This window comes from Abramis brama (assembly GCF_963993115.1).
Source record: "Abramis brama genome assembly, chromosome: 2".
Taxonomy (NCBI): Eukaryota; Metazoa; Chordata; class Actinopteri; order Cypriniformes; family Leuciscidae; genus Abramis; species Abramis brama.
The window spans coordinates 57,446,029-57,471,533 of record NC_139964.1 but is presented as its reverse complement, the minus strand read 5'-3'; the positions used below and the strand labels follow the sequence as shown (position 1 = coordinate 57,471,533).

Below are 25,505 nucleotides of genomic sequence, written 5' to 3'. Positions count from 1 at the left end.
ATTTCAGACACAGTTATTCATAACCGCCCATTTTACAGAAATATAGTTTAAAGAATATCATTTTACTGGACTTTTGTGGGTAACTCCCACTTTGTTTTTCATTAGTTTTGATTAGATTACATCATATCCAGTCTGGGGTCGAATATGGTCTGGCCGCAAAAGTTCAAATATTTCAATGCATCAAATCGCCTCAAATTTGGTCAAAACTGTCATTTTTCTGAGATAGTGAAAAGGTGAGCCAAGACTATGCAAAAAACAACACCACTCAAATTCAGGAATATTTTTATATTTAAGTAAAACCTACTCGAGTACACTTTGAAACAAGAGTACAACAAAATAGAATATACTTCAAATGTTGAATATACAAACTAGATTATTCTGAACACAAACATCTTGTTCTCCCTCTTTAAGGACTAATAAAAAGCAAAAGAAAACAAATGCGTAAGAAATGTATTTGCAGTGCAGATGCATGCTGCCGATTGACCGTTTTTCTTTTGTGTTGACAAATTGCCATCGTTCCAGGATTTGGACCCAGATTTGATTACACCCAAATAGTACGGGCTTCTTTATAATCCAGATTGAAATGAGAATGCAAAAATGCTTTGCAGTTTGTTTGCCAATAATACTGTGCTTGGTACAATGTGTGAGGAAAAAAAACAACAACAACAACAAAACATGAGCGTAACACAAAAGCTTGATTTTTTTTAAAAAAAGAAAAAAAAACTGTTCTAAGGCTGCATTGTTTATAAATTCAGTAAACTGTATAATTCCTATATACAAAGTTCATTTCTTCCCTTAGTAGAGGTGGAGGGAGAATCGACACGTTCCTGTGAAGCGTGGACTCACAGTGATCGTCAAAAGAAACTGCTGGTTTTGCCTTGCCATTTTAATGTTAAAGAAAAATATTTTTATACAAGTTATAAAAAAGCTGAATTTATCCTCCCTCAAAAGTTCACATACTTGACTACAACTACTCACTCCTTAGTGTTCTGCTTAGCTGTTATTAGTGTCAAAATAGTTTTTTTCTTTTAAGTGGAGAACTGTAGTGTTCTTTACATTGGTCCCTTAATCATAATTGAAATGACGGACATCCAGGTTTAATTCACATGATGTGAGAAATGGGGCGCTGATACAGGCTGGAGTCTTTGCCTGCTTAGAATACATAGAATGAAACCACACTTGAACTTGAAACTGTACAACTCCAGTTTGATTTCCCAGAATGCCATTGAACAGTATCTGGGGATTATAAATTCATTTATCATTGAGTTCATGACTGTCAAAACGCATCACTCTTCAGCTCTCTGCTGCGAACTGTGGTTTTGAACCTTCCTCTACCACCTCTGCTGCTGCCTGTGTGGGACTGTCCTGCCCAGCGGAAGTGCTGTCGGGTTTGGACTCTGAGGTTTGGGCTGTGCTCTTAGCTTTTGGAGAGAGCTGGCTCTGCTGAATCTGGATCTGAACTGGGACTGACACCGGACTCTGTGCCGGAGTAGACGCCGTCTGAACGGAGATTGGGACTCGAGTTTGCGTCTGGATTGAAACGGGAACCTGCGTCTTCGCCTGAGCCGGACTCTGCTGGGCGGGGACTGCCAGTCTGACCACCTGCGTCCCCTGCGCCACAGGCGTAAGGGCTCGGACGCCCATCAGATTGATGCCTGTGGGGCTGCCCGGTTTGGCCTGAAGCTGGCACTGCGTGAGCTGGGTTGCGGGGATGGTGATTATCTTGGCGAGCTGAACTGTGATCCTGTCACCATTCTCTGCTGTGGCGGGCACCATCGTTGGCATGGTCTGGATTAGAACTTTAGGTGCGTTCATGCCAGTCGCTGAGCCAGTGTTGGTGGGCGCTGTGGTGAAGAGCGAAGGGTTTGCTGACTGCACGGCCACTGTGGAGATCTTCTGTCCCAAAGAGTTTGTCATAACGACCGGCACTTGCATAGCAACCCGCACAGTCCTGGACACAAGATGATGTTTTAAAACAACAATTTTTGTCAAAGAAAATTAAAGTGCCAACACTATACTCATTTACAAGTTTGTTAATTTATTTTTGGGGTAAGCTAGAATTAATTTACATGATTTAAAAAAAATAATGTACTTTGCTGTAGCACCTCTGCCTTAACCCTCTGCCTGAAGCGCTCTGTTTTAGTTACTGTCTCTTTAAAGCCCATTTTTCCGGAAAAAAAAAAATCCAGTCTGATTTGATTGGTCAGCTAAAAAGTATTATTAAATCTGTAACTATGCCGCAAGTATTGGAAGTCAATGTTTTTTTGCCCTCGCAGTGAAAAAACAGCATCTCCTTAACATAGTGAAATCACTAACCCAATTGTTCTTTGAGGATTGGTAAAAGCAGCCAGTGGGCGGGCATTATGCAAATGTATAACAGTGATGTAGCTAATAATGGCAGGACTACAAACAAAGCATTTCAGGCAAGTCTGAAATTAACTCCATTTGGTGTAGCTGACATTGAGCTTTGTAATTTTGCAGATTGTTTACATGCACATTACACACTACAATATAGGTAAAGTAAAAATAAAATAAAAACATAACAGGTGCACTTTAAGTCTGGTTACCTGGGTGCGTTGGCATTGGAAATAATGGTGGCATGGGACGGATCTGTTGTCGTGGAGACTGTTACGATGCGCTGAAGGGGGGTTGCAGTGAGTGCAGCTTTAGCTTTCGGGGAGCCTGGGTGGACTATAGTCCTACCGCCCCCTCTCAAGATGGCAGGGGTTTTGGAGAGGTCAGATGTCAATAGAGTGTCAGATGAGGGAGTAACACGTTCATAGGCCTTCTCTCCGATTACATCATCGCCAGGGTCGCACTTATCGTCATCGATGACGACAATGTCTTTAGGCATTTCCTTAAACTGGTAGACCAACCTCTGACCCTCTACTTTAGCCAAGATACCTCTCTGATAGTAATACCTGAGAGAGAAACAGAGACATCAATTAAATATACAATAATTTAATTCCAGTTATGGATGCCAATTGGTCAATATGTCATTACAGCCATGTGAAATGTCTTCAATATCTTACAATGTTTGCACACACAAGGTTCTCTCTCACCTGAGCGCTCTGCCCATGGTTTCATAGTTCATGTCTGGTTTGTTCTTGTGTTTTCCCCAGAGCTTTGACACAGCTTTAGAGTCCACTAGCTTGAAGATGCCTTTCTCCCTCTGTGTCCACTTAATGTACCTGGGACAGGTGTTCTTATCCTGCAGCAGGTCCAACAGGAACTCCCACAGGTATGTACTTCCTGTAAGAAAACACAAATATAGCATAAGATCCACATAATCTAAACAATATTAGCTAATTAACAGCCACTGACACTACCAAAACACAACTGATAATCTAATACATTTAATTAAATAATATTAGGATGGATCTTACAAATCATGTCAAGAACATGTCAAACATTTCACAATCATATAGTAATTTACTATATACACTACATATTCAAAACTGTTCATTATATACATGTAATGTTACCAGGGTCAGTTTTCATTTGATCAGTTTTCAAAAAAAAAGAGGAATATGTGAGATATTTTTACAATTTAAAATAAATGTTTTCTATTGTAATGCATTTTAAAATGTACTTAATTTCTGTGTTGGCAAAGCTGAATTTTCAGCATCATTACTTCATTAATTCTACTTGTATATGATAACAAATTATATAGTGTTTCTAAAGTAATGAAAAATCAACCAAACCCATTTAATTCAGTAACAAGGAATACTATCATGATGTACACAATGTACAACAATAACTCATATGAGAATGAGATCACATTACAGTCACATAATGTTATGCAAATGTACTTTATCAAAAGTACAAATAAAAAAGGAATATATTATTTGAGTGAAATAGGGTCCAGATGTTTCTTCACCCATATCATATGCAAATAACACTGAATGTATAGGACGTACCTTTCCCTTCCCTAGACTTTTTCTTGATGCCCAGATCTGGAGATCCGTTTGAAATGTGATGGGGTTTGGGTTTCCGCCCAGCTAAAAGGATGAAACACACAAACAAGTTAAAAAAACTTGTTAAAAAACATATAAAAAAAAAATAAAAAATAAAAAAACTTCTGACATCCTATGTAACCTTTACACACACACACAAGATATCATCTAAATAGCACATTTGATAATATTCTTGTGTTCTCACATTTTCTTCTCTTGCTGGGCTCCGTCTCCAGCATCTCAGGTTCCTGAAAAACCGTAACCACCTCCATGGGCTCGGAGTCCTCTGTGCTGACCTCCACCACCGTCTCCGTCAGCACGTCAGGTCGCATAGCCGCATGCAGGAACTCCGAAGTGTTGATACAAGGAGGCACAAACACCTCTACACAACAGAAAAACAAATCATTATAGAAATGAAATGTTTTGCTCACTGTGTGGCTGTCTACAGCAACGTGAACGCTATAATTGAAGGGGAAAGAGAAAGCACTGTTCACCTGGGCTCCGGTCTCCACGCAGGCTGGAGGGAGAGTCCATGTGTAGAAGAGCTTCAGCAGCCTCGATGGTTTTATCAGAGCAATGCACACTAGAGCCATGAACTGATGCTTCCACTGCAACAGACAAAACACACAAACAAAACTTCATATTCCTGTGAACTTGGTTTGTAAAATTCTTGGATGCATATTACAATTTTAAAAAGTATCATTACATTTATATAGCATGATTTAATAGCAAAGTGTCTACACCAGCATTTAAAAGTATACCTTCTAGTACAGTTTCTTATGGTTAATCATTTGATTTTGATCTGTCAGTTATGTTGATATATACACTACAGTTCAAAAGATTGGGGATAAGATTTTTTTAATGTTTTTGAAAAAAATTATCTTTTGCTCGCCAAGGCTGCAATTATTTGGTCAAAAATACAGATATATTGTGGAAATATGAATACAACTTAAAATGCCTGTTTACTATTTGAATATATTTTAAAATGTCATTTATTCCTGTGATCCAAAGCTGAATAATCAGCATCATTACTCTAGTCTTCAGTGTCACATGATCCTTTAGAAATCATTCTAACATTCTGATTTACTCCAAGAAACATTTCTGATTATTAATAATTATTAATGTTGGAAACGGTTGTGCTGCTTAATATTTTCTGTGGAAACTGATGTTTTTTCAGGATTCTTTGATGAATAGAAAGTTTACACGAACAGCATTTATTTAAAACAGAAATCTGAAGTAACATTATAAACGTATTTACTGTCAATATCAATCAATTAAATGTGTCCTTGCTAAATAAAAGTAATAGTTTATCTATCTCAAAAAAAAAAAAGTCTTACTGACCCCAAACTTTTGGACAGTAGCGTAATTAATAAATGCCACATACAATGAGGACTGCAGGTACAAAATAATCTTCATGATTCACATTTAATATTTGTACACTGAACTCTCAATAGAGGGTGCTATTGGGTGGAAAACCTGTGTGTTCATGGTTACTCAAAATCATATCTAGCAACAATTATAAATCAAAAACAGAAAATATATGTAAACCTTTTTTTTCTAAAGTTTTTATGGTTGTATAAGTTAATTGAATGACATACACTTAGTATGGAGACTTTATTAAGTGTGTGATTGACACTTTAATATGGTACTTATGAGCTTTAAACTACTGACTGACAAATAAACTACCTGACAGTTAACACCAATAATCAAGAGAGCTGACAAATAAGACAATGCAAGTTAAGCACTCTGAGAATAAGTGTTTAGAATCACTTAATATAACCAACACAAATGGGTGTAAGAGGACATGTTTTAAATACCGTAGTAGGACATATTAATGCAAAAGTGCAACTGTAGACTTCTTGAGATCCTGCCTTTCGACCTAAATAGATACACAGGAGTCGTACCTGCGATCAGTCTACTCAAAGCCCAATTAGTGTGCTCTATCTAAGACAGTTTAGATAAAAGAAACTCTGACTAACTCACAAGTCACTTCCTTGGACGCCCTGGCTCTAATTAAGAAACAGGTGGACAGACTGATCTCAGACAAGCAGTTCATGCATATATAGGACTGAACCTCTAGCCTCATTTCTCTTTGACGTTAACATCCAGAGCAACTAGCACCTGTGCCAGTCTATCCAAGCCGTCACTCAAGTCCCATTAAAACCTGACCCTGCCCATGTTTGGCTATGTTCGTCTGTTGCTGCTCACGGGGGCTATCTTTAGGCAGTCCCAGTCATAAACACACACACGGTGTCCTCTAGAATGGGTGACCCGGCATGCATTTACTTCCTGTATTCAGACAGATCTGCCCTTGGAGACAGGACACATGTGTAGTTATTAACAGAAAATACTGAAAATCCATATGGCTGCCAACACTTCAAACCTAAGAGAATAAGACTGCTTTCAAACAATTAGTACAAATTAAAAATAAAGTTATAGCTGTAAAAAGGCTGTTTTTGTAGTGTTTGACTACAATAGATATTCATATATTTTCATTCTTAAAATTCTTGAACATTTAAAAGGTTAGTTCATGCAAAAAAATAAATTATGTTATTTCCAAACCTATATTATTTACTTGTGGAAGAACATAAGAGTTAAGAATTGTTGACCATTTTTATTTTTGAGTTAACTACCCCATTAAGACGAAGGGTACAACTGATCTGTAAAACCCAAAACTGCAGTCAAAGCAACACTAAAATCTCGTAAAAATAAGCAGAAAATACAACACATGCTTTGTTAATATGAGCAAGGAATGCAGATTCCCTTAAATCTAAAATACTACAACAGCCGTTAAATAGCAGTCACGTCATTGTTAACACTTATATAATTATAAACAATAAATAATTAAGCGTAGTAATGATTCAGCTGAACAACTGACACAGGAGACTGAACATTGAGGTACTATTTTGTCTGTCACTAAAATAGCGGTCCACAAGAAAGTAGTGCTGTCCCTCCTCACTTCCGTGTTTACAGTCGTCAGAGCTTTCCCTCCAGTTCTTTCTGAAGACGCTCTCCGAGCTTCCTGCCACTCAATCCCCGCCCCGAATCTGATTGGGCGACTTTCTAATCAACGCCCCAAGAAACAGACAAGACGATTGGTCAGGTGTAGGATTTCGAAAGCGGCGCGAATACTATTGGACGACGAGTGCTGTCACTCAACATTTAGACAGCCCAGTGGAATAACAATGCTTCCGCCATCAAATTAGCTCTAAAATCTAAACATCCACATTAAAATAAGTCAAAAATATCCACTCGACACTTTTACAGCAACACATTACATGTCAGAAAAAAACAAAGTGGTGTTTAAAGAAATAATAAAGCTATACATGCTGCTCACGGAGATTAACATTCAGCGCTAAATTGAGCGACCACGTTTAGATAACGGGACATCTGCGATGTGAAGCAAACATGTATCTTATTACACAAACTCTTTGTTTTTGCATACATCTTAACATTATAAAGAAATTAAAACGTAGTTGTAATGTAGTTGCTCCGCGTGTATGTTTCCCTCTAATATGCCACATTTTCTTTGAAGATGAGGCATTAAAATAAGCCAATAGTCAAACGCAAAGCTCTCAGGCACTATTTTAGAAAGAATACAATTAAATCAACATATTTCACTTTAATTCACATTTTAGTAGGCTGTATTTAGCAGTTAAAAATAAAACTCAGTGCCCTTCCGACTCCAGACAGCGTGGCAAAGACGTAGGAAAGACAACATCTCTCCCACTTCCTGGTTTCAGAGCAGCGCACCACCTCCAGAGAAACCCGTTATTTTAACACACTCCACATCAAAAACGCCCTCAGCGCCGTGCAAACTGAACACTGTGCACGCTGATCACGCATAACACAGCATGCACACCTTCACGCTACTTTTCAACACTCCAAGAAAGCAGACAGGAAAATTAGGCAACGCCATGCAGGTTGCCAACCAAGGTGATCACTTCCTGAAATGCCCTCCATTACTTTAGAGCACAACTTCGCGGATCACAGCGCTGTGGCGCGAGCACTGCTCTGCTGCACCCCAAACAAACCCACGCTGGCGAGAAAGAACACGCGCTTTGGTCTTTTTACCTGCTCGGATAAGTAGATCGAGCTGGTTAGCGGGTCCCTCATGCAGCGACGTCGCCATGTTTCGTCCAGAGGTGCAGATTCACATTGACTCGCATTGAAAGCGTTTAGAGACGCACGACTCGCAGATCACTCCGCCTCCACAGGAAATCTCCACAAACTCAACAGAGCGCACAGATCCTTCCGCGCCAAACACAGGAAATCCTCCGCGCGCTCTGCGTTACGTTCGATTTACGTCAATAGCGGAGAGAAAGAATTAGCAAGTATTCGTTTGCAAAAAATATTTTAAATATTAAAATAAAGCACATACGCATTTAACAATGCAATACATTCTACACACAGTGAATTAAATCATTGAAAATAACAGTTGTATTTCTATGACAGTAGGCGTTTCAATTTCCATATCCTTTTAGCGTCGTACTTTGTGTATTGTATTCTTATCTAGAAAGACATTCTTTATGAAATGTTCTTAAACATCTTCCTTTTGTATTTTAAGCACTTTGGACTGTGATCTTTAAGTATCTGAAACATCTATAAATCACTGAAAATAATTGTTCTGAATAGACAGGAATATGGCACAAGTATCCATTTCTTTTTCCATATTTCTATGCATGGCATTTTGTATTTTATTATCTAGACGAGGGTCATTTTTATAAAAATGTTTAGCACTTTCAACTGTGATCTCAAAGTCTCCGAAATATCTCTGAACGAATATTATGGGCGTTTTATGATGTCACGTGACATTATAAGAATTATAAATCGTTAAGTGACCTAAGTTTTGACATGAGTATTACAAGTCAGTTTTATTATAATACTTGCAATAAGTATTATAATGTGAGGAATAACCATTTTCTGCACCGACCTTCAAAGAATGTCCACAAGAGGCCAGTAGAGACCCATCACTGACAGGGCCTTGGCACCGCATCTATACAAAACACGATTTTATCCATGATTTACTCAACCTCATGTTGCTCCAAACCAGTATTGCTTACTTCCTCAGAGGAACACAAAATTAGATGCTAGGAAGACCCAGACGTCATTCACTTCCATTGCTTTTTTTTTCATACAATAAAAGTGAATGAGGCTGTCAGTTCTTAACATTCAGCGTTAGCGTCTCCTTTTGTGATCCATGAACAAATTAATCTACTATGGGTTGCAGGGCTGCCAACTTTTGAGTTTAGCTTGGAGTGAGATTTGTTTTGTTTTTTTGGGGGGGGGGGGACAACATGTTACAATGTTTACATTGTACAATGACTGGTAGGGGACAGTTTTTATTATTGCTTGACAAAAATTTCGAGATTTCAATTCCATTCTTGTGATTTGATTCCGATTTTGATTCAATATTGACTAATTTGGATACATGTTTATTTTAAATTTTATAAAAAAAAATAATCTCACCTAATGCTGTAAACATAGAGGGCCCAATCTGCGGGTATTATTAAAGGTTAAAAATAACAAATTAAATTAAATATAATGCAGTTTTTGTTATAATAACAATTATTTAATGACATAAGTAAAAATATAATAAATATGTAATATGGTGCTCAGCAAAATCTCCTCTCTAGCTATTTTTTCTATTCAGTTAACATGCTATGGTCATTAAATGGCTTTCCTGAGGTAAATGTAACGTTATGTAACATAATTGTTCTCCTGCTGTTATATTGACCTCTTTCCGTGGTTGAAAAACACTAATTGGTCGATATTATGTATACTTTTGGTAAGTTGTACTGCATCTTTAAATAAAAAAGTAACAGATGATCGGTTCACGTGCACTTGAACTGAGGCGCTCAGCGATCTGTCACGTCACATTTACAAGTGCCAAACGTATTTTTGTCTGAATTTCGTAATAAAATTGACGAAATCTAAGAGCTGAGAATTAGTTTAATATTAAAAGTAGGTTACCTCTTTGCTCCGCAATTTTTCTGTGCGTGAGAAAATGGATGTGTGGCGTGAGAGCGTGTGAAAAGTGTCAATTGCGTGAGCGTGAGAGTTGGCAGCCCTGGGGTTGGACAACATGAGGGTGAACAAATGTTGACTTTCCCTTTTGGGTGAACTCTCTCTTCAAAGTGCCAATCTCTGCTAGATCAGTAAAATGTAGTTCTAAACACAGAAATTGGTTGTAAAAGTAGAAGTGTAGCCCTGTGTTTGACTGCTAGTAACTGTAACCAATACAAGAAAGCTATCTTTGTGCCACAAGGTTGATTTTATAGCAGAATCATGCTTATGTGGTTAACCTCTGAAATGATGCATCACTAAATAGCCCATAACTCCCAGCCCATAGGGATGGCATTCCATAAACTACATATAATAACAAACAAGAGTCTGCATGCACCACTGACATAACAGACATAAGGGAGCAATGTTCAACTGTTAAAGACAAGTCTCTCCCCATGCCTGAGACTGCATCATTTAATGTGCATCAATGTCCACCATGAAGTATTTTGTTAGAGCGATTAAGGTTTACAAATGTATAATGCTGGATACACAGTCAGATGTTTTCAAAGTCTCACTGCCAACAGCAACTGCTGGATATCACAGGATTAAAAATATTTTACCACGCAATCATTAGAACAGAGAGCATTTTGCTCATGGGAACAAAAGCAGTAGCTGTGACAAGAGTGTGGGGAAAAAAAAGTTCTTTATCTGCCATTTTAATGGGGATTTCATTCATAATTTCATAATTATTTTAATTATAATTTTTTTTATTGATGAATTAAATCAATAAAGAAATATAATACTGTTTTAAATTGCAATTCTGCAAAATAAAGTATTTATTAATTATAATTGATAATAATAATAATTTTACAGAACAACAATGCAGCCCTATCTATTAACATTTATGTTTAGAGTGCATTCATTAAAGATTGTGTATGTGTGTCCATGAAGTGTTACTGAGGCATGAAAATGTCCTGGTCAGGTGTGCTCATAGGCTGACTGAGAATCGTTATGTTTGGAACAGTGTTCTCACCTGTCTCCAGCACCTCAGTCTCCACCTCCTGCTCCTCAGCCACTCCCTGCATCAGGTAAGTCTCATCATCGTACACCAGCACCTGAGCAGCGAAGCCCTGCTCCAACCGCGCACCGGGCACTGGCTCCACGATCACCGCAGGGTACTCCTCCTCTCCTTCCACCTCTCCCTCCATCTCTCCCTCAACCTCATATACACCCTCCTCCTAGGCAGAGAACAGAGGTGTCATCATGATCAACAAGAAACCAGAAAACTAAACATTACAAACATTAATTCTAACAGATTTAGATTTCAAGAGCTGCTGTAAAGTTTTACTGCATTATTTTTGAGTTCTACAAAACTTTAAAGGGTCATTCACACTAAGAAAGATAACTATTAAGATAACTACTATTAGTAGTGGTCGATCGGATCGATACTGATTTTTGATGGCCAATGCCAATAGGGTGGTCGATGGGCTAAATGTATATATACTGTATCATACTATTAACTATTATACTATTATCACTATTAACATGAGTGTCGTCCACAGAAACGGACGATTAAGTTGTCTGCTGCTTTAAATGCTCAATCTCTTTAAAGTCAGGTGGATTCTGATTGATCTTTTAATATCAGCTGGAAAAAAATCTTTCTGGAAGAGATTCCAATGATATTGTTCCTGTGTTGTGGACTTCCCAATTTAGAACGATTATTAAAACGATATAATTATAGTTATCATGATTGGTGTAAAAAATTCCTTAAAGTCGGCATGAAACGGAAGTTGAGATTGTCATTTTTTCCTTGTTGTGATGTATATCCGAGTGAAACGGCTTCTGAAATTAGAAAAAAATGTAGGGCGGGGCTTGATTTCGTTCTTCGGGAATTGATTGGATAGTTGGAGGTGGGGGTTGCAAACAAAATGGAGGCAGATTTGAATGCCAGTTTACATTCAGTTGTGGAGGATTTCTCTCCACCGGACTCCCCACCGTTACCCTCCCATGAAGGATTTTGTATTGAGGAGCCCGGCGACGAGGACGAGCAGCTACATTTTCAGGCAGGAATCAGCTCATATTTATATGAGCCTCCCGCGAACCAAGATGAGTCAAGTTCACCCTCGAGAGCAGAAACGAGACAGACACCGATAGCCGCACCCTCATCGGCTCTGGCCGCACCCTTTCGCCATGGCACGTGACCAAAAGAGAAGAGAGGTCGTTTCGAGGGGGGAGGGAAGGGTAATGTTTTTGATTAAAGATTATAAGGGTACATGAATTTAAAAAAAATAATGAAGTGCACAGATAAATCATTTATAATAAACACTACAATATTACATATAAAAAGAACATTTGTCAAATTTGATTTCATGCCGACTTTAACATATACTGGAAAATAAATATCATAAGCTGGTATTCATGGGATGTCACAAACATAGTCTTCATAGTCAAAATGGTAACTGAAATAAAGCTGAAATAAAACAAAATATAAAAATTAGATGATAAACTTTGAAAACTAACTGAAACAAAATAACTAAGTTGAAGTACTAAAACTAAAACTAGAAATATAAAAAAAAAATAGAAATATAAAAAACTAATACTAATAAAAATGACAAAGGCCCATCACAAAATTACAAAAACTGAAAATGTAAAAATAAAAGCTAGTCTAGTGGTGAACAATTCATTTGTGCAAGTTAAAGTTTGTCTTCGTCATTTTTAGTCAAAACCCCCTCAGGAATGGTGTTCCTTCTCTGATAATAAGGAAATGGCGAGGAAGTGTGTTAAAATCAACACCTGCCATCTAATTTTCTCATTCATTTCTCTGTTTAAATGTCATGTCATAATACTGAACTAAAGTTGATCACGCAAGAATGGTAGAAACAAAATCAGACATAAATCTGGGGGGAAAGGCTGAGTAACCTGGTGCACTCCAGAAATTTTTATTTTCTTGCTTGTGCCTCAAAAAGGAGCACCCTACTCTCAGCATAAGACGTTACTGTTCCATCTCACGGATCATCTGATGCATATGGGCTGGCAAACTCTAATCTGATTGTCTGATCTTTGGTCAGTTCTTGATATTATAAACTACAAAGTTAACAAACTTCTTGCCAGTAGACAAAAATATGCAAGGCTATGGCAAGCCTGATTCCTGCAAATTGTGTAATGCCAGCCAATCATATTGCAACATATTGCAGCCAAGCATATTTTTTACCGGTCAAAATAATAAACAGCCTTTTTTTGTCACATATACATTCATTTCAGTACATTTAATTGAGATAATAAGGTATTATGTTGAATACAAAAATAAAAAATTGTCCAGAGAAAAATTTGAAATGTAGCCTATAATAAAAAAAATCTATATATTGATCAAAATGAGAGAAATGTATTAAATATTACTATTATTGGGGTGAAATAAAAAATTTTTTTGTCAGTTTTGTTACCTGACTCATGTGGAAGGGAAGGCAGAACGTACTTGGTTACTTACGTAACCTCGGTTCCCTGAGAGATAAGGGAACGAGTATTGCGTTGCAAATGCTATGGGAAAACTCCTTTTCGCGAGAAAAGAACGGCCATGGTGTGTAAAGCAGAAGCAGCCTGGCCAGCGGCGGAGTATGCACGATCCGCGAGTGCTTTAAACGTTCTGCACAGTGCGCGACCTTTGCTCTCCTTTGCTCTCCAACTGCCAGCAGTGGGAGGACACAAATGGGCGGCGACCGCTGCTTCCAGTGGCGGGAGCTTCACATATCATTTTTCCTCAGCGCCGTCAACAGATGAGAGCGTTAAGAGGCAGAAGAGCGCGTGCGCGCTGAAAAGGGCGCGCTGAATATTTCATATTTTAGTATGAACATTCACCCGCCAGTGTGGCGGATAGCCTTTTGAGATTCACTCGCCAAATGGAAAATCTACCCGCATTTGGCGCTTGGCGGGTGTTAATTTCGGACCCTGTGAGACTAGCAGCAACTTAAAGTCCCCCTGGGGTCAAATTTATGCCTTTAAACTAATCTTTTATCACCAAAATGACATATTTAAACATTCTTTCCTTGTGAAAATAATTTCTTCATGCCTTAAAATAGCTGGAATATAACTCCACATCCTTGCCTTGAGTCACTTAGTCAGATCCATGAATATGCAAAGTAGTCGCTGCCTCCACTCACACACACTAGCTCAGAGATCCACTTGGTCAACTTTACCGTAGTAAACGCTACACAATGGCAAGTCGAAATACTGGTTTAATTCAGCCATATATGTTTGAACCAGAAACTAATTCAGAAGAAGTGTGCGAGTGAATTATACAGGCTTGTCTACGAGATGTATCAGAATGGTAATGCGTTTTATGTATCGCTCTCTACATCAGACACATAACGGTAATTGATATGATTAGCCTTTTGCTTGACTATGTTATCAAACCGCTAATAATGTGCTGCTAATGTTACACAAACCACATTCCTGTTCGCCATCTCAGAGTCAGACAGCTGCCTTCGAAAAAACAGTATCTTTAGAAACGCTTTGAATAACTTGGAACATCAGTGGATAAAAGCATATCATAACATCGTAATATACATCATATACATAATCCACCCACTATATTGCTAAATGTACCCAAGTTTTCATATCAACAGAAAAATATACAGTGATAACCAGGCTTTACTTGAGACTCCCCTGCTTCAGAGCATAGTTAATGATATGCTAAATCCCACCCACGTTTGACGTGATTGGTTACAACATGTGTGTGATGTAGAGAACAAGGGCGGTTTCAAACTGCGTTTTGGTAAAGTGCGTTTTTAAGGAGAAAATACTCAATTTGCACATGGTTTGCCTTAAAGCATATTACAAACACCACATAGACAACATTAAAAACTTGATTTTTAATTTTAAAAAGCGGCAAATATGCTTAAAGAAAGTTTTGTAGTTGTGAAATTCTTACCGGTAAATGGTCGTCCACTGCAGTGACATACTCCACCACTGCTCCTCCACTGTCTACAAGCACCACAGACGTCATGACTCATGCCCCACACTCTGCTGACCCCCTGTGGCAAACTCCAGGACTGCAGTCGGACGGCACGACAAGAGACAAAAGACATCAAGTAAGAAAAAATTATCATTGGCACTCCAAAGAAACAATACATCTCAAACATTCATGAACCTCATGTGCAGAGCCAAAGCAACCCGCTCTCCTGTTGTGTCAGTCTGGTTCAACAGGAAACACACTCTTGCTAAGTAACCGAACGTCAAAACAGGAAGCCTGTCTGTGAAACACTGACGCCATGGCAACAGCCAACATGCTTTTGTTTGTGGAGCTGAAATTAACTATTACAGCTGCAAAATTCTCCCAGTCCTTCTCAATACACCTTCTTAAAAAGAAAGGGAGAGAAACAAGAAACGTCAGCGGGACAGTCTAGCAGCTGAATTATTGAGTGACTTTTCTACCAGACAGCTAAAGTGACTGGGCGACACAATAAAACGGCAGCACGCACATGCTCAGACCATTGAACATAAAAGGGATACTTCTGTCATTATACACTCACCATCATGTTTTTCCAAACCTGTATGACTATTTTATCAGAGAAACACAAAAACTGAGGTAAGGCATAATGTTCTCGCCATTCTTTTCAATGCAATAAAAGTGAAAAGGGGCAAATGCTGTAAAGCTCCAAAAATGACCAAAAAGCACCATAAAAGTACTCCATATGACCAGCGATGCATTAAAATTCCAGTTACTGAAAATTATCAGCCTAAAATGCCATTTATGGTTTTCAGAGAGAGAAAATGTGAATAGAAATTATTACTTGAATATAAGATAACGAAAACACTGACATCAAGAAATGGCAAAATGCATTTGAAATCATGCAATACAAAAGGAAACAAACAAAAACGAAACATTTCTCTTGTGAAAAGACAAAGAACTGCTTGTCGTTTCAGGGTACACAAAGGCTTATATTAGCCAAAAGCCACTTTTATTAATATCAATGTTAGTATTGTGTTTACTATTCACTAGTAGTATTGAGTCAAAAAAGCCAAATCTCTATCTGGAGTAGTTTTTAAAGTCAGTATGCATAATTACATACATTGTATAGTTTTTAAAATATAACATTAAAGATTTTCAGAGCGTAGATGCCATAGAAATAATGGCAACTAAACAAAATTACCGATCAACAATCAAAAAAAGCAAATGCTTTCAATCAAAGGCTAATAATATTCAAATGAAATTGTCCCAAATATACATTTTTAGCCAAGATGTTTAATTTCATCACAAAGTAAGTCTTCTGGAGTCCTCCGATAGCTTTGTGTGAGACTAAACATTTAAGTTATTTACAACTGTACCCTCCACCACAGCTCTTAAAACTCATTCATGTACACTCAAATAATGGCATGCGTGTTGTCTGTTGTGGTAACCGATTGCGCTGCAAGCAGCATGGACTACTTTTATGGTGCTTTTTCATCACCTTTGGAGATCCAACAAATTAGTCTGCGTTCAGTTGCACTGTATGAAGAAGAACAGTATGAAAATTCTGCTAAACTCATATGAGCCAGACAGAGTAAATGAAAGAATTGAACTTACACCGCGTAACATGTCTTTATGGCACCACGGATGTTTGCTTTTCCTCTCATTAATCACAAAGAGTAAATAAAGAACACCATGGTGATGACAGACACTGAAAATTGTTAGTCGTCTGATAAATTCCCTGTTCAATTGCCACAGCAACGCAGTCACAAGGTCTGAGCCGGGGCGAAGAGGTGTGGCAACTAAATGTGAGACACACTTCCTCACAGATGCATCTGGATCATGTTATCCGCAAATCACAAAATGACAAGTTTCTTTCAGCTTCCCCATTAGAGCTTCCCCCATAACTGCCGTGAAAGAACAACTTGTGCTTTAAGCTCTTTAAATATAAAGAAATGACTTCAAATTCCTGCATAGCCTACAATCACTCATCATCTTCTGGCTGAATAGCTTGATGAGTGTACTATTACTTGAAGGGTGTTTCAATTCAACTCAAGCTGTGTTATTAGATAGCATCAAGGAAGTTCAAGCAGTAATTCATCGGTTTCCAACCTATTGTTCCTGGTGCAGCCGTGGAATTCCACAGCGTTTCTGTTCCATTCCAAGACGTATCCCAATTTCCTAGGACACTTTCCTGGTCCACTTCAGCCATCGCTTCTTGTCCTTGCAAAATCTCCACATTCCAACAAACTGACTCGACAGAAGACAGCCACACTCCCCACAGCACCATCAGGGAAAGAGTGAGCAAAGGACCGAATCAGAGAAGTGCACGTAGTCTGCACCGTAGCATTTGGCACACTATTGCTTTTGTTTCCCGTCTTGTTCACACCTGTTCCTCTATGTCTTCATTCTTTAATGGCGCTGTATCTTTCTCTTCTCAGTCGTTCACTCTATCATGCTCACATCTCAAGGGTGAGGCAGCATTTGTAAGTTCGACTCAGCATTCTGTGAGGCAGGATCACATGGTCTGAGCTTTCCGAACAGGCATCACATGACCAGGGCACAACGCTGCTTTTGTGTCCTCAACAGACTCTCCAGTGATGCAACGTCCCACCTTTAGAAACACACACACGCAGTGGACGCCAAAAAACCAGCCTCCACCCAAAAGTCCTCCAGATGCAACAGATTATTTCTCAATGAGAATCTCGCCTCTGTCAAAACACATCACCTAACTGACAAAAACCCACTTCTGTTTTTACTAGATTCAGTTCAACTCTGTAGCCTTCTTCCATGGAACACAAGAAGAGATCTTTTAAACAATGTTTATGCGGCTCTTAACCATAAAATAAAAGCCTACAATGGCAAAGAGAGGCTCTATAAAAGTATGACTGCATCATATTCAGAGTCTTAAGTCAAATCTGCTGAAGGGAAATAATGGAACAACAGTTTTAAAAGGTGATTTTTCACTATTATGTACTACAGGATCTGCATTTTCATGGGTTGAAATAAAAGATTGTTGTTATAAGAGACAAAAACAACTGTGCCTCAAAACCACTCCTTTCCTGGCAAAAAAAATTAATTAGATTTTCAAAAGTAAATGAATTTGTGACAGTAGGGATGGGACTGTATGAAAATTTCATATCACGATAATAGTGATCAAAATTATCGTGATTATCAATATTATCACGGTTTTGTTAAAACGAGATGAAAGTGTTCAAAAAGAACTGATGCTCACACTGAAAACATTTCAACAAGTTTTATATTTGAAAATCAACTAACAACAAATAAAACAAGCAGCTCTATGCACTTTTTTAAGCAAGATAATAATCTGTGGCATTTCCTTCCTTAAAATGACCGTCGTCAATAGCAACGCATAATAACACAGCGTGCGCACGCGCTCTCTCGTTTCATTCAAATACAACTTGCCTCTTTTTTCGATTGTATTGAAAATGAAATCAGAGTTGATTTATTGTTTACTGAGTTTGATAATATTTTTGCGATCATGTAAGATTTAAAACATTAATCTGCCTTCCGCCATTCCTTCTCGAATAAAAAAAACAACATTGCGCGCTGCGCCTGCGTCAGCCTGTTGCTGGCTGGACAGGATTTACAGTGAGTTATTAAAATCGCGATAATCAAACACGGTTTTAATGATAATTCAATTTTAAACGATAATACTAACCGTCAGTACATTTTAATCGTGGTTTATAGTGAAACCGGTAATCGTCCCATCCCTATGTGACAGCTGAATGTAACATTTTTGACAAACCAAACATGTCAGTCTCTGAGTAACATGTAATTTAAGCCACAAAATAAACTTCATTATGTAAAAATAAGTATAATGAACTATGCTAAAAGCATTTCAAACGTATCCAGCACATTTTATAATAACGGTGACATGCACATTATGAGTTTAGACTATAAACTCATAGTGTTTCTTTCAACTAATGGCCTGGCATGCATAACAGCATTTTTAGTCAATTTCGCAGATTTAATATAAATAAATTGACATTTATTCATATTAAAGTTACAGAAGTGATTCAGTCAAGAGCAGCGAGAGATTTTCTCTCTTTTGCAGTTTGATTAACATTAATAACAGACAACAGCACGTTTATTAGGCTGCTGTCACTTTAAGATGCACATCCAATATACTCGTGTGTTTTCTTTCTCAACTGTTTACATTCACTTAAGACATAAATGACTGTGTTTACGAGGATACTTGCAAAGATGGGCATTTTGACACGCAAGTATGTGTATTAAATAGAGTTCATTACTCACATGCACATATAGTGAAAAGAGTTGCAGTGTTCCCCACAGGATTTTGTGAAACTTTGGTGGGCGGACCTCTGTCCGGTATTGAGAATCGAACTCGCTGAGCTGATCGCGTGATTGCGTGAGCGAAGTGCACACTTCTCTTTGCGCAGCGCAAACAGACAGTCTTATCACGCTTTCGATTTTAGTTTGTTTGACAGCAAAGACGCAAAACATTAAAGACCTTTTATGTTATTATGAGAAGTTTAAAAATATTTTCAGGCCGCCACAGTCTTGTTAATGAATGGGAAGCACTGAAATCTATTTGTGGCGGCCGGTCAGTGTTGATATTGTGGCAGGCCGCCACAAATAAATCAATGAATGGGAAACACTGGAGTTGTTTTTCGCTGCTTAAGCTTCAACGGTTTAAAAATCACTTGTTTTTAAACCGCAATGTGTAAAAACACATGCAAATGATATGCTTTCGTGACTGCATACAGCAACATCACATAAGCGTAACCGCGATAGAGTTGATAGTCCAAAATCTCTACCGATTTTACCAATCTCTACAAATTTCTACCAGTGTCCATGTCTAGTGGTATATCGCCTACCCCTTAGAGGTCTTCACGGGTCCAAAAATTCACACCCAAACCCGAAGAGACCCGTAAACGAGCTACACGGAACCGAACTGGACGACCCATCAATTATTTGAAAGTTGGACCCGGACTTGTGTAGAAACGATAAATGCCATAAATGTACTACCCGGAACCGATGAGGAGCCGTCAATTATTTGAAAGTTTGACCCGACCCGACTGGACCCTAGCGGCACATATTCCACAGCAATTTGCTATTAACAAGTCAATAAACAAGGCTAATGTTAGTAGCCTTCTCCCAGACTGTGATCCACAATCCTCCTTGCCAAGAAAGTTCCATCCATGTTATTCCTCTCTTGACGATTGAAAGAGCATGCTTAATCCACTCATTATCCCAGCTTCAAAAGTCCACTTGCTGTCACGGATATAAATGACAAATGCAACTTTGCAGTTTTGCATTTTTTTGTATCTTCTCGAGTCAACTCACATAATAAGATAACTTCAACTGTTTGCCATTTTGAACTATAATAAAAATTACTCATTCAGTGCCATGGCCGGTAGCATTACTTATTTGCGATCATCTCTTTGCTCTCTGAGCCGAGTCTGACCAAAAAATGTATATAATAAGACGGTTAATTCACAATATTAAATATAAAAATGGGAGAAGGAAAGTGAGCGCGTTTGAGACTGCACATGCGCGTTAGCAACCTGAAATAGGCTAAGATTTTTAACGCAATTTGAGCGTCATAGTAAACATAAACGTGACAGTTTATCTGTGAGTGTAAATGTGAGTGTGCAAGGCTGCAAGCAGTTTTTGAGATTTGAAGTCTGTTTGCATTTGATGTCGCAAACAATAGGAACAGGAAAACGCATGATCTCTGTGCGCTTGCATTAATTAATTATTCCGTAGCAGATTTTGACTCATCTTGTTTTGTGTTCCACATGTAGATCATACAGCTCAAGAACGACATGAGTTTGAGCAAAAAATGACAGATTTTTTTTTTGGTTCATTAAATCTAGCAACAAAACAAACTGCTCCTATGACAAAAATAATATGGCAATTTTAATAAAGATGGCAGTTCCATTTTGATATAACGACTCAGAACAGAATCACACACAAAAGTGCAGATGGCAAACAGGGGAAACTGTGCATGAGTCAGTGGGGGTCAAATATTTGAGCCAAACACAGAGCAAATGTTGACTGACCTTGCGCAAAATTGGTTCACAAAGCAGACAAATTTCCCTGCATTCATAAGCAGCTATTTGATGACTAAAAAATATAATGGCAGGTTATGTTCAGGGAACGGTCTCATTGCCTCCCACAGTCCACCACAGCAGTGCACAGAATGCATTGCAGTCATCTGGTAAGGGTTGTGTGAGCAAGTTAAACTACAGCAAATACAAAAATTATTCATTCCTTGGACCTTTTCATGTTTTACACCATAGTGGGCTTGCTTTATTTATTTTCATCTGATTAATAAGAAAAATTATCATTTCAAAGAGACAGTCTAAAGTAATTTAAAATAATACATTGAAAATAATAAAAATTCCAAAATGAAGTAAAAGTCTCTGACTTTTTCATGCTTTATTGTTTTTACACCACAGTGGGCTTATTCATTTTTTGAGTAATATGAAAAAAATTTGTGTCAAAGTTTCAACAGATCTAACATTTTAAATTAAAATGATATATATATATTTTTAAGTACTCAATATGAAATATGACACCTAATTTTTCTAAATTAGGGATGTCAATTTACATAAATTCCTATAGGCCTAATCAATCATGGTTTAAATTAACGATCAATTAATCGATTAATCGTTAACCTTAATATCTTAAATCCGAAGTGGAGGCGCCACAAATGCCGAGTTCACACTGAACGATTTTAGGCCCGATTTCAATCGCAATCTTCTTGCAGGCTATAATTTTTAATATCAATTTCGGTCTCACGCACACGTGATCTTGCATTATTTGCTTATCACTTCTCGCGTGTGTTTGGTTGTGAAACGTAGTTTGCGGGCCAGACAGAAGTTGTCGGCGATTCTTTCTTTTGTAAAGTCAAGTAGTGTGAAACCTCCTGTCATCGATCCATCGTGCAGTGTGAACACACCAGCAACTGAATGCTACCCCAGATAGTCACGCAGTGTGAAAAGAACAGTGACCCGACTACTTTGAAAATCGTGCAGTGTGAACTCGGCATAAGTTATCAGCATACTAACTTAACCACTCGCATAACCAATACAAAATACATATCGTTTTAAAGCTTAGAAGCTTGGCCTTACAGTGAACATAGGAAATATGACCATCACTTAACAAGTGCTTTTAAATGTGCTGACATATTAGGAGTACTTTATTTTCATATTGTGAAAAAATAACTACTTTAGATGAAAATATGATTTGTAAAATAACAGATAGACCTGTCATACATCGTCAAAAAGGTCTCGACTAGCAGAATACAACAAGCATATTTGTTTCAGTTACAGACCAAACTATTAAGTATTTGTGTGAATAAGCGCAGCTGAAGCACGTGTAAAAACGTGATTTTCGCCACGTTTTTGTTTGTAACTTCGCGAGACATTAGTAAACCATAGTAAAGACCGCATATCTTAGAGCAGGTGGTCTTGAACAAGCCCAAACACAACAAGACAATGCGTAAATCACAGAGTGACATGACATGCTGCTTGGCTAAAGCTATAGGACCTCCAGGATCCGACTGCATCGGGGTCATGACAGTCTTTCACAAATTCATTTGAAAGTTTAACTAATGGAAACTGGATCTTGGGTGTGACGGGTGGCAATCGGACACTGTCTTACAGCTGGAGCACGCTTGGATTGGTTTGATCGCTCAGATTGACAGGTCTTGATTTACAATGCGTCACAGAATAGGAGTGCAACAGCGCTGCAAGATCACTCACCCACCAAACTCTTATTACTTTTTGTTTATTTTATGTACTTTTGTTGTGCCATTTACACAAGTAGGCTAAGTAGTTCTTATGTTATATTAAGTAAAATCACTTGTTTGGAGGGTTTTTTGAACCAGTGGTTAATTATGTTTTAAAATAAATGGCTAGCCTACCTAATCCATTGCATGGCTTGAAGACATTAATACATTTAGAATACGTAACTATGGTGCGCTCTCTTCATTTTTCATTGTGTGTCTGCTGCACGCACCTCAAAACTACTTTAATGATAAAATAGACCATTGATACGCTTTATCGATTAAGTTCTTATCGGACAATTAATCAATCGTCGATTAATCGTTAGCATCCTTAATCTAAATTATCACTGATGCAGGCATTTAACAATATATAAATTATATAGTTAAATGGAGATCACTAGTCAAGGGGTTTAAAATGACAAAGTCCAACTTCTAGCGAGTCCGTATTGTGACAGAACTTCAATTTAAAATCATCAAGAAAAAAACATGCCCAGAAACTCCACAAAAAAACCCTGAAAAACTGGGGAATAGATACAAGAAGATCAGTCACTATCCCAGTTAAATCAATAATTAAGAAATTGAACGATATTACAGCTTTAAAACTATCTGACAAACAATGCCATGCAATGGCAACTCCGAGGGAGCAAAGGCTTCACACATGAAATAATTCTGGTTCCAAAGAGCACTGAACCACACCCCGCTTTATTGATCTCCGAGCATCTGGAAAAGCAGGGAAACCCAGTTTGATGCCATCTTAATTTTTAAGTCAACACGAAATCCACATGATGTTTACCCTATTTAATTTCTTTGCATGATCCTGGTCTTTTCAGAGCATGCAAGAAAGTCAAATTCAGTTAACATTTATGAGTTTATTATTCACGTTGCTTCCATGACAACATAATATATCATCTGCTATGCCTATTTGCATTTAAACATCCCCCTATGATAAAGTCCAAATCAGTTTACTGGAACACAGAGATGTGGGTAGCAGGAAAAAACAAAACAGTTAAATTCAATGAAAGCACGAACAGAAACTCACCCTACTCAAGGGGATTCAATCTGCAACCCTGCAATGACCGCACGCAGGACATAATCCATCGCGCACACACATGCTTTTACGCTCCACCCTCGTATGAATTTATCTCCCCAATCTTTGCATGCTCATTCGTCTCAATAACCAATCTTTCATTGGCTTTAAGAAAATGTATCATCATACTGTGATATGGAAGCAGACATGGAGATGTAATTCATAATGGGGCAAAGAAATCTGCACCTTTCAAAAGACCTTATCGCTTGAATTCAGCAACTGCTGAGGTAGATCAAAGTCCGCTGTTGTTGACTTCAGCACTTCCCTCCACTCTCAGCAGTCAAATTAAGCGTTTTCAATATTTTAAATGCCACAAATATGATCATCCTCGTGCAAAGGAACCCCAACTTAAATCATCTAAAAGATATCTATATAGTTTGTTGTATAAAGACCCAATTTATACTGTAAAAAATGTCTATATTATTTTCAAAAATATTTTTATTTCTATGTAACTACATTATTGCATTGATTCTCGTCATACTGTTATCGTTATGTCTTCATTTGTTTTAATTCAAATTATAAATTTATTTTAATTTAATGTTTATTTTTTTCAAATCTAACTATTTTTTTAGGCACTTTTTCTGAAAACATTTCTACGGACAGACCCCCTAATACTCCCTTGCGGACCCCATAGGGTCCCTGATCTAAATGTAAAGGTCAGTGACCTTGCCAAGATAATCGTAATCGTAAAAGTAATCCCTTGCATATGAGATCTTATCAGAGGTTTGCATTTCACTGTAAGTTACATGCCAGCAAATACAATCCTGACATCCTACCATGAGAGTGAGTAAAATCAGTGTTTACAACAGTGACTAACACAAAGCCCTGATCCTGCTGTACTCTTTCCAAATAAGTGGGCGTTACAATATAAACATTGAAGGAAATACCACACACCAATGTTAAGCTATCTCAGTTCCTTACAAGGAGAACCATAATTTATAGTATTCGTGTGCTCTTTAAGAAATAAAAGCCTTGTGAACAGTTGATCATCTGACATTATTGCAATAGTAACTTACCAAACCAGCGATACATTTCAATGCTGAAAAGGTTATTTTTTAAACACTTTACTTCCATAACAATCTTAATCTCAGTAGGAAACCAGAGATATGAACACAGAAGCGAAATGTTAAATGGTTAGTTGTCAACTCTCTGCTAGCATTTAGCTTAGCCAGCCAGCAAATACGACACAGAGGAGCTCACAACAGAAGAAATATAGGCACTTCCAAACAAATAATCGATAAAACATTTGTATACATGTCGGAGTTACTCTTTATACTGTAAAGCGACACTAAATAGCACCGTAAAGTGCCTCAATAGATTCGTTACATAGAGCTAAGCTAATATAACCGCATAGTCCCTGCTAATGCTTCTTCGGCGTATGGACAGCGTAAAAGTAGATTTCTTACCTTGAAAAGCTGATTTTCCGAATGAAACCCACACTCTGTAGTTGTTTGGTTTACACAGGTGTAAGAAACTGAGTTTGGTGGCTGTGGTGGGTTAGAGCTCGTCACACTGTGGCCGTTAGCGGCTAAGCTCTAACACACACACACACCTGATCATCACATACACGGGTCTAAACAGACACACTCTGAACTACACTGACTGTGACGGGCCTCTAACACAAGACCTACTACACTACTCCCTTACACTGATCGAGCAGAGAGGACATGGAGGGTTTGTGTTTGCAGACTGAAGATCCAGGTCAGAGTCATGATGTAGTAGAGAGAGAGAGAG

General features: G+C 38.0%; 1 protein-coding gene across 5 annotated transcripts; it reads right to left on the bottom strand.

Annotated features, from left to right (window-relative positions):
* Positions 1-265: 265 nt before the first annotated feature.
* Positions 266-25,503, bottom strand: elf2b (E74-like factor 2b (ets domain transcription factor)). Of its 5 annotated transcripts, none has more exons than XM_084105679.1 (9): positions 25,178-25,503; positions 14,887-15,007; positions 10,996-11,200; positions 4,451-4,564; positions 4,162-4,338; positions 3,921-4,001; positions 3,063-3,252; positions 2,568-2,921; positions 266-1,951 (listed from the first exon to the last, which is right to left on the bottom strand). In XM_084105679.1, exons 2-9 carry the CDS (start codon positions 14,959-14,961, stop codon positions 1,294-1,296), a joined length of 1,854 nt encoding a protein of 617 aa, XP_083961805.1. In that variant the 5' UTR covers positions 14,962-15,007; positions 25,178-25,503; the 3' UTR covers positions 266-1,293. The 5 variants fall into 5 exon arrangements, with proteins under 5 accessions (XP_083961805.1, XP_083961803.1, XP_083961804.1 ...); XM_084105677.1 differs by lacking the exon at positions 25,178-25,503 and adding an exon at positions 16,522-17,413; XM_084105678.1 differs by lacking the exon at positions 25,178-25,503 and adding an exon at positions 17,017-17,413.
* Positions 25,504-25,505: the final 2 nt, after the last annotated feature.

Excerpts from the sequence above, each read along its gene's own strand:
- elf2b (XM_084105679.1), bottom strand. The coding sequence starts at position 14,961 with ATGACGTCTGTGGTGCTTGTAGACAGTGGAGGAGCAGTGGTGGAGTAT. Across the intron at positions 4,002-4,161 it reads GCCCAGCAAGAGAAGAAAAT|CTGGGCGGAAACCCAAACCC; the intron begins GTGAGAACACAA and ends TCATCCTTTTAG. Across the intron at positions 2,922-3,062 it reads ACCATGGGCAGAGCGCTCAG|GTATTACTATCAGAGAGGTA; the intron begins GTGAGAGAGAAC and ends TTTCTCTCTCAG.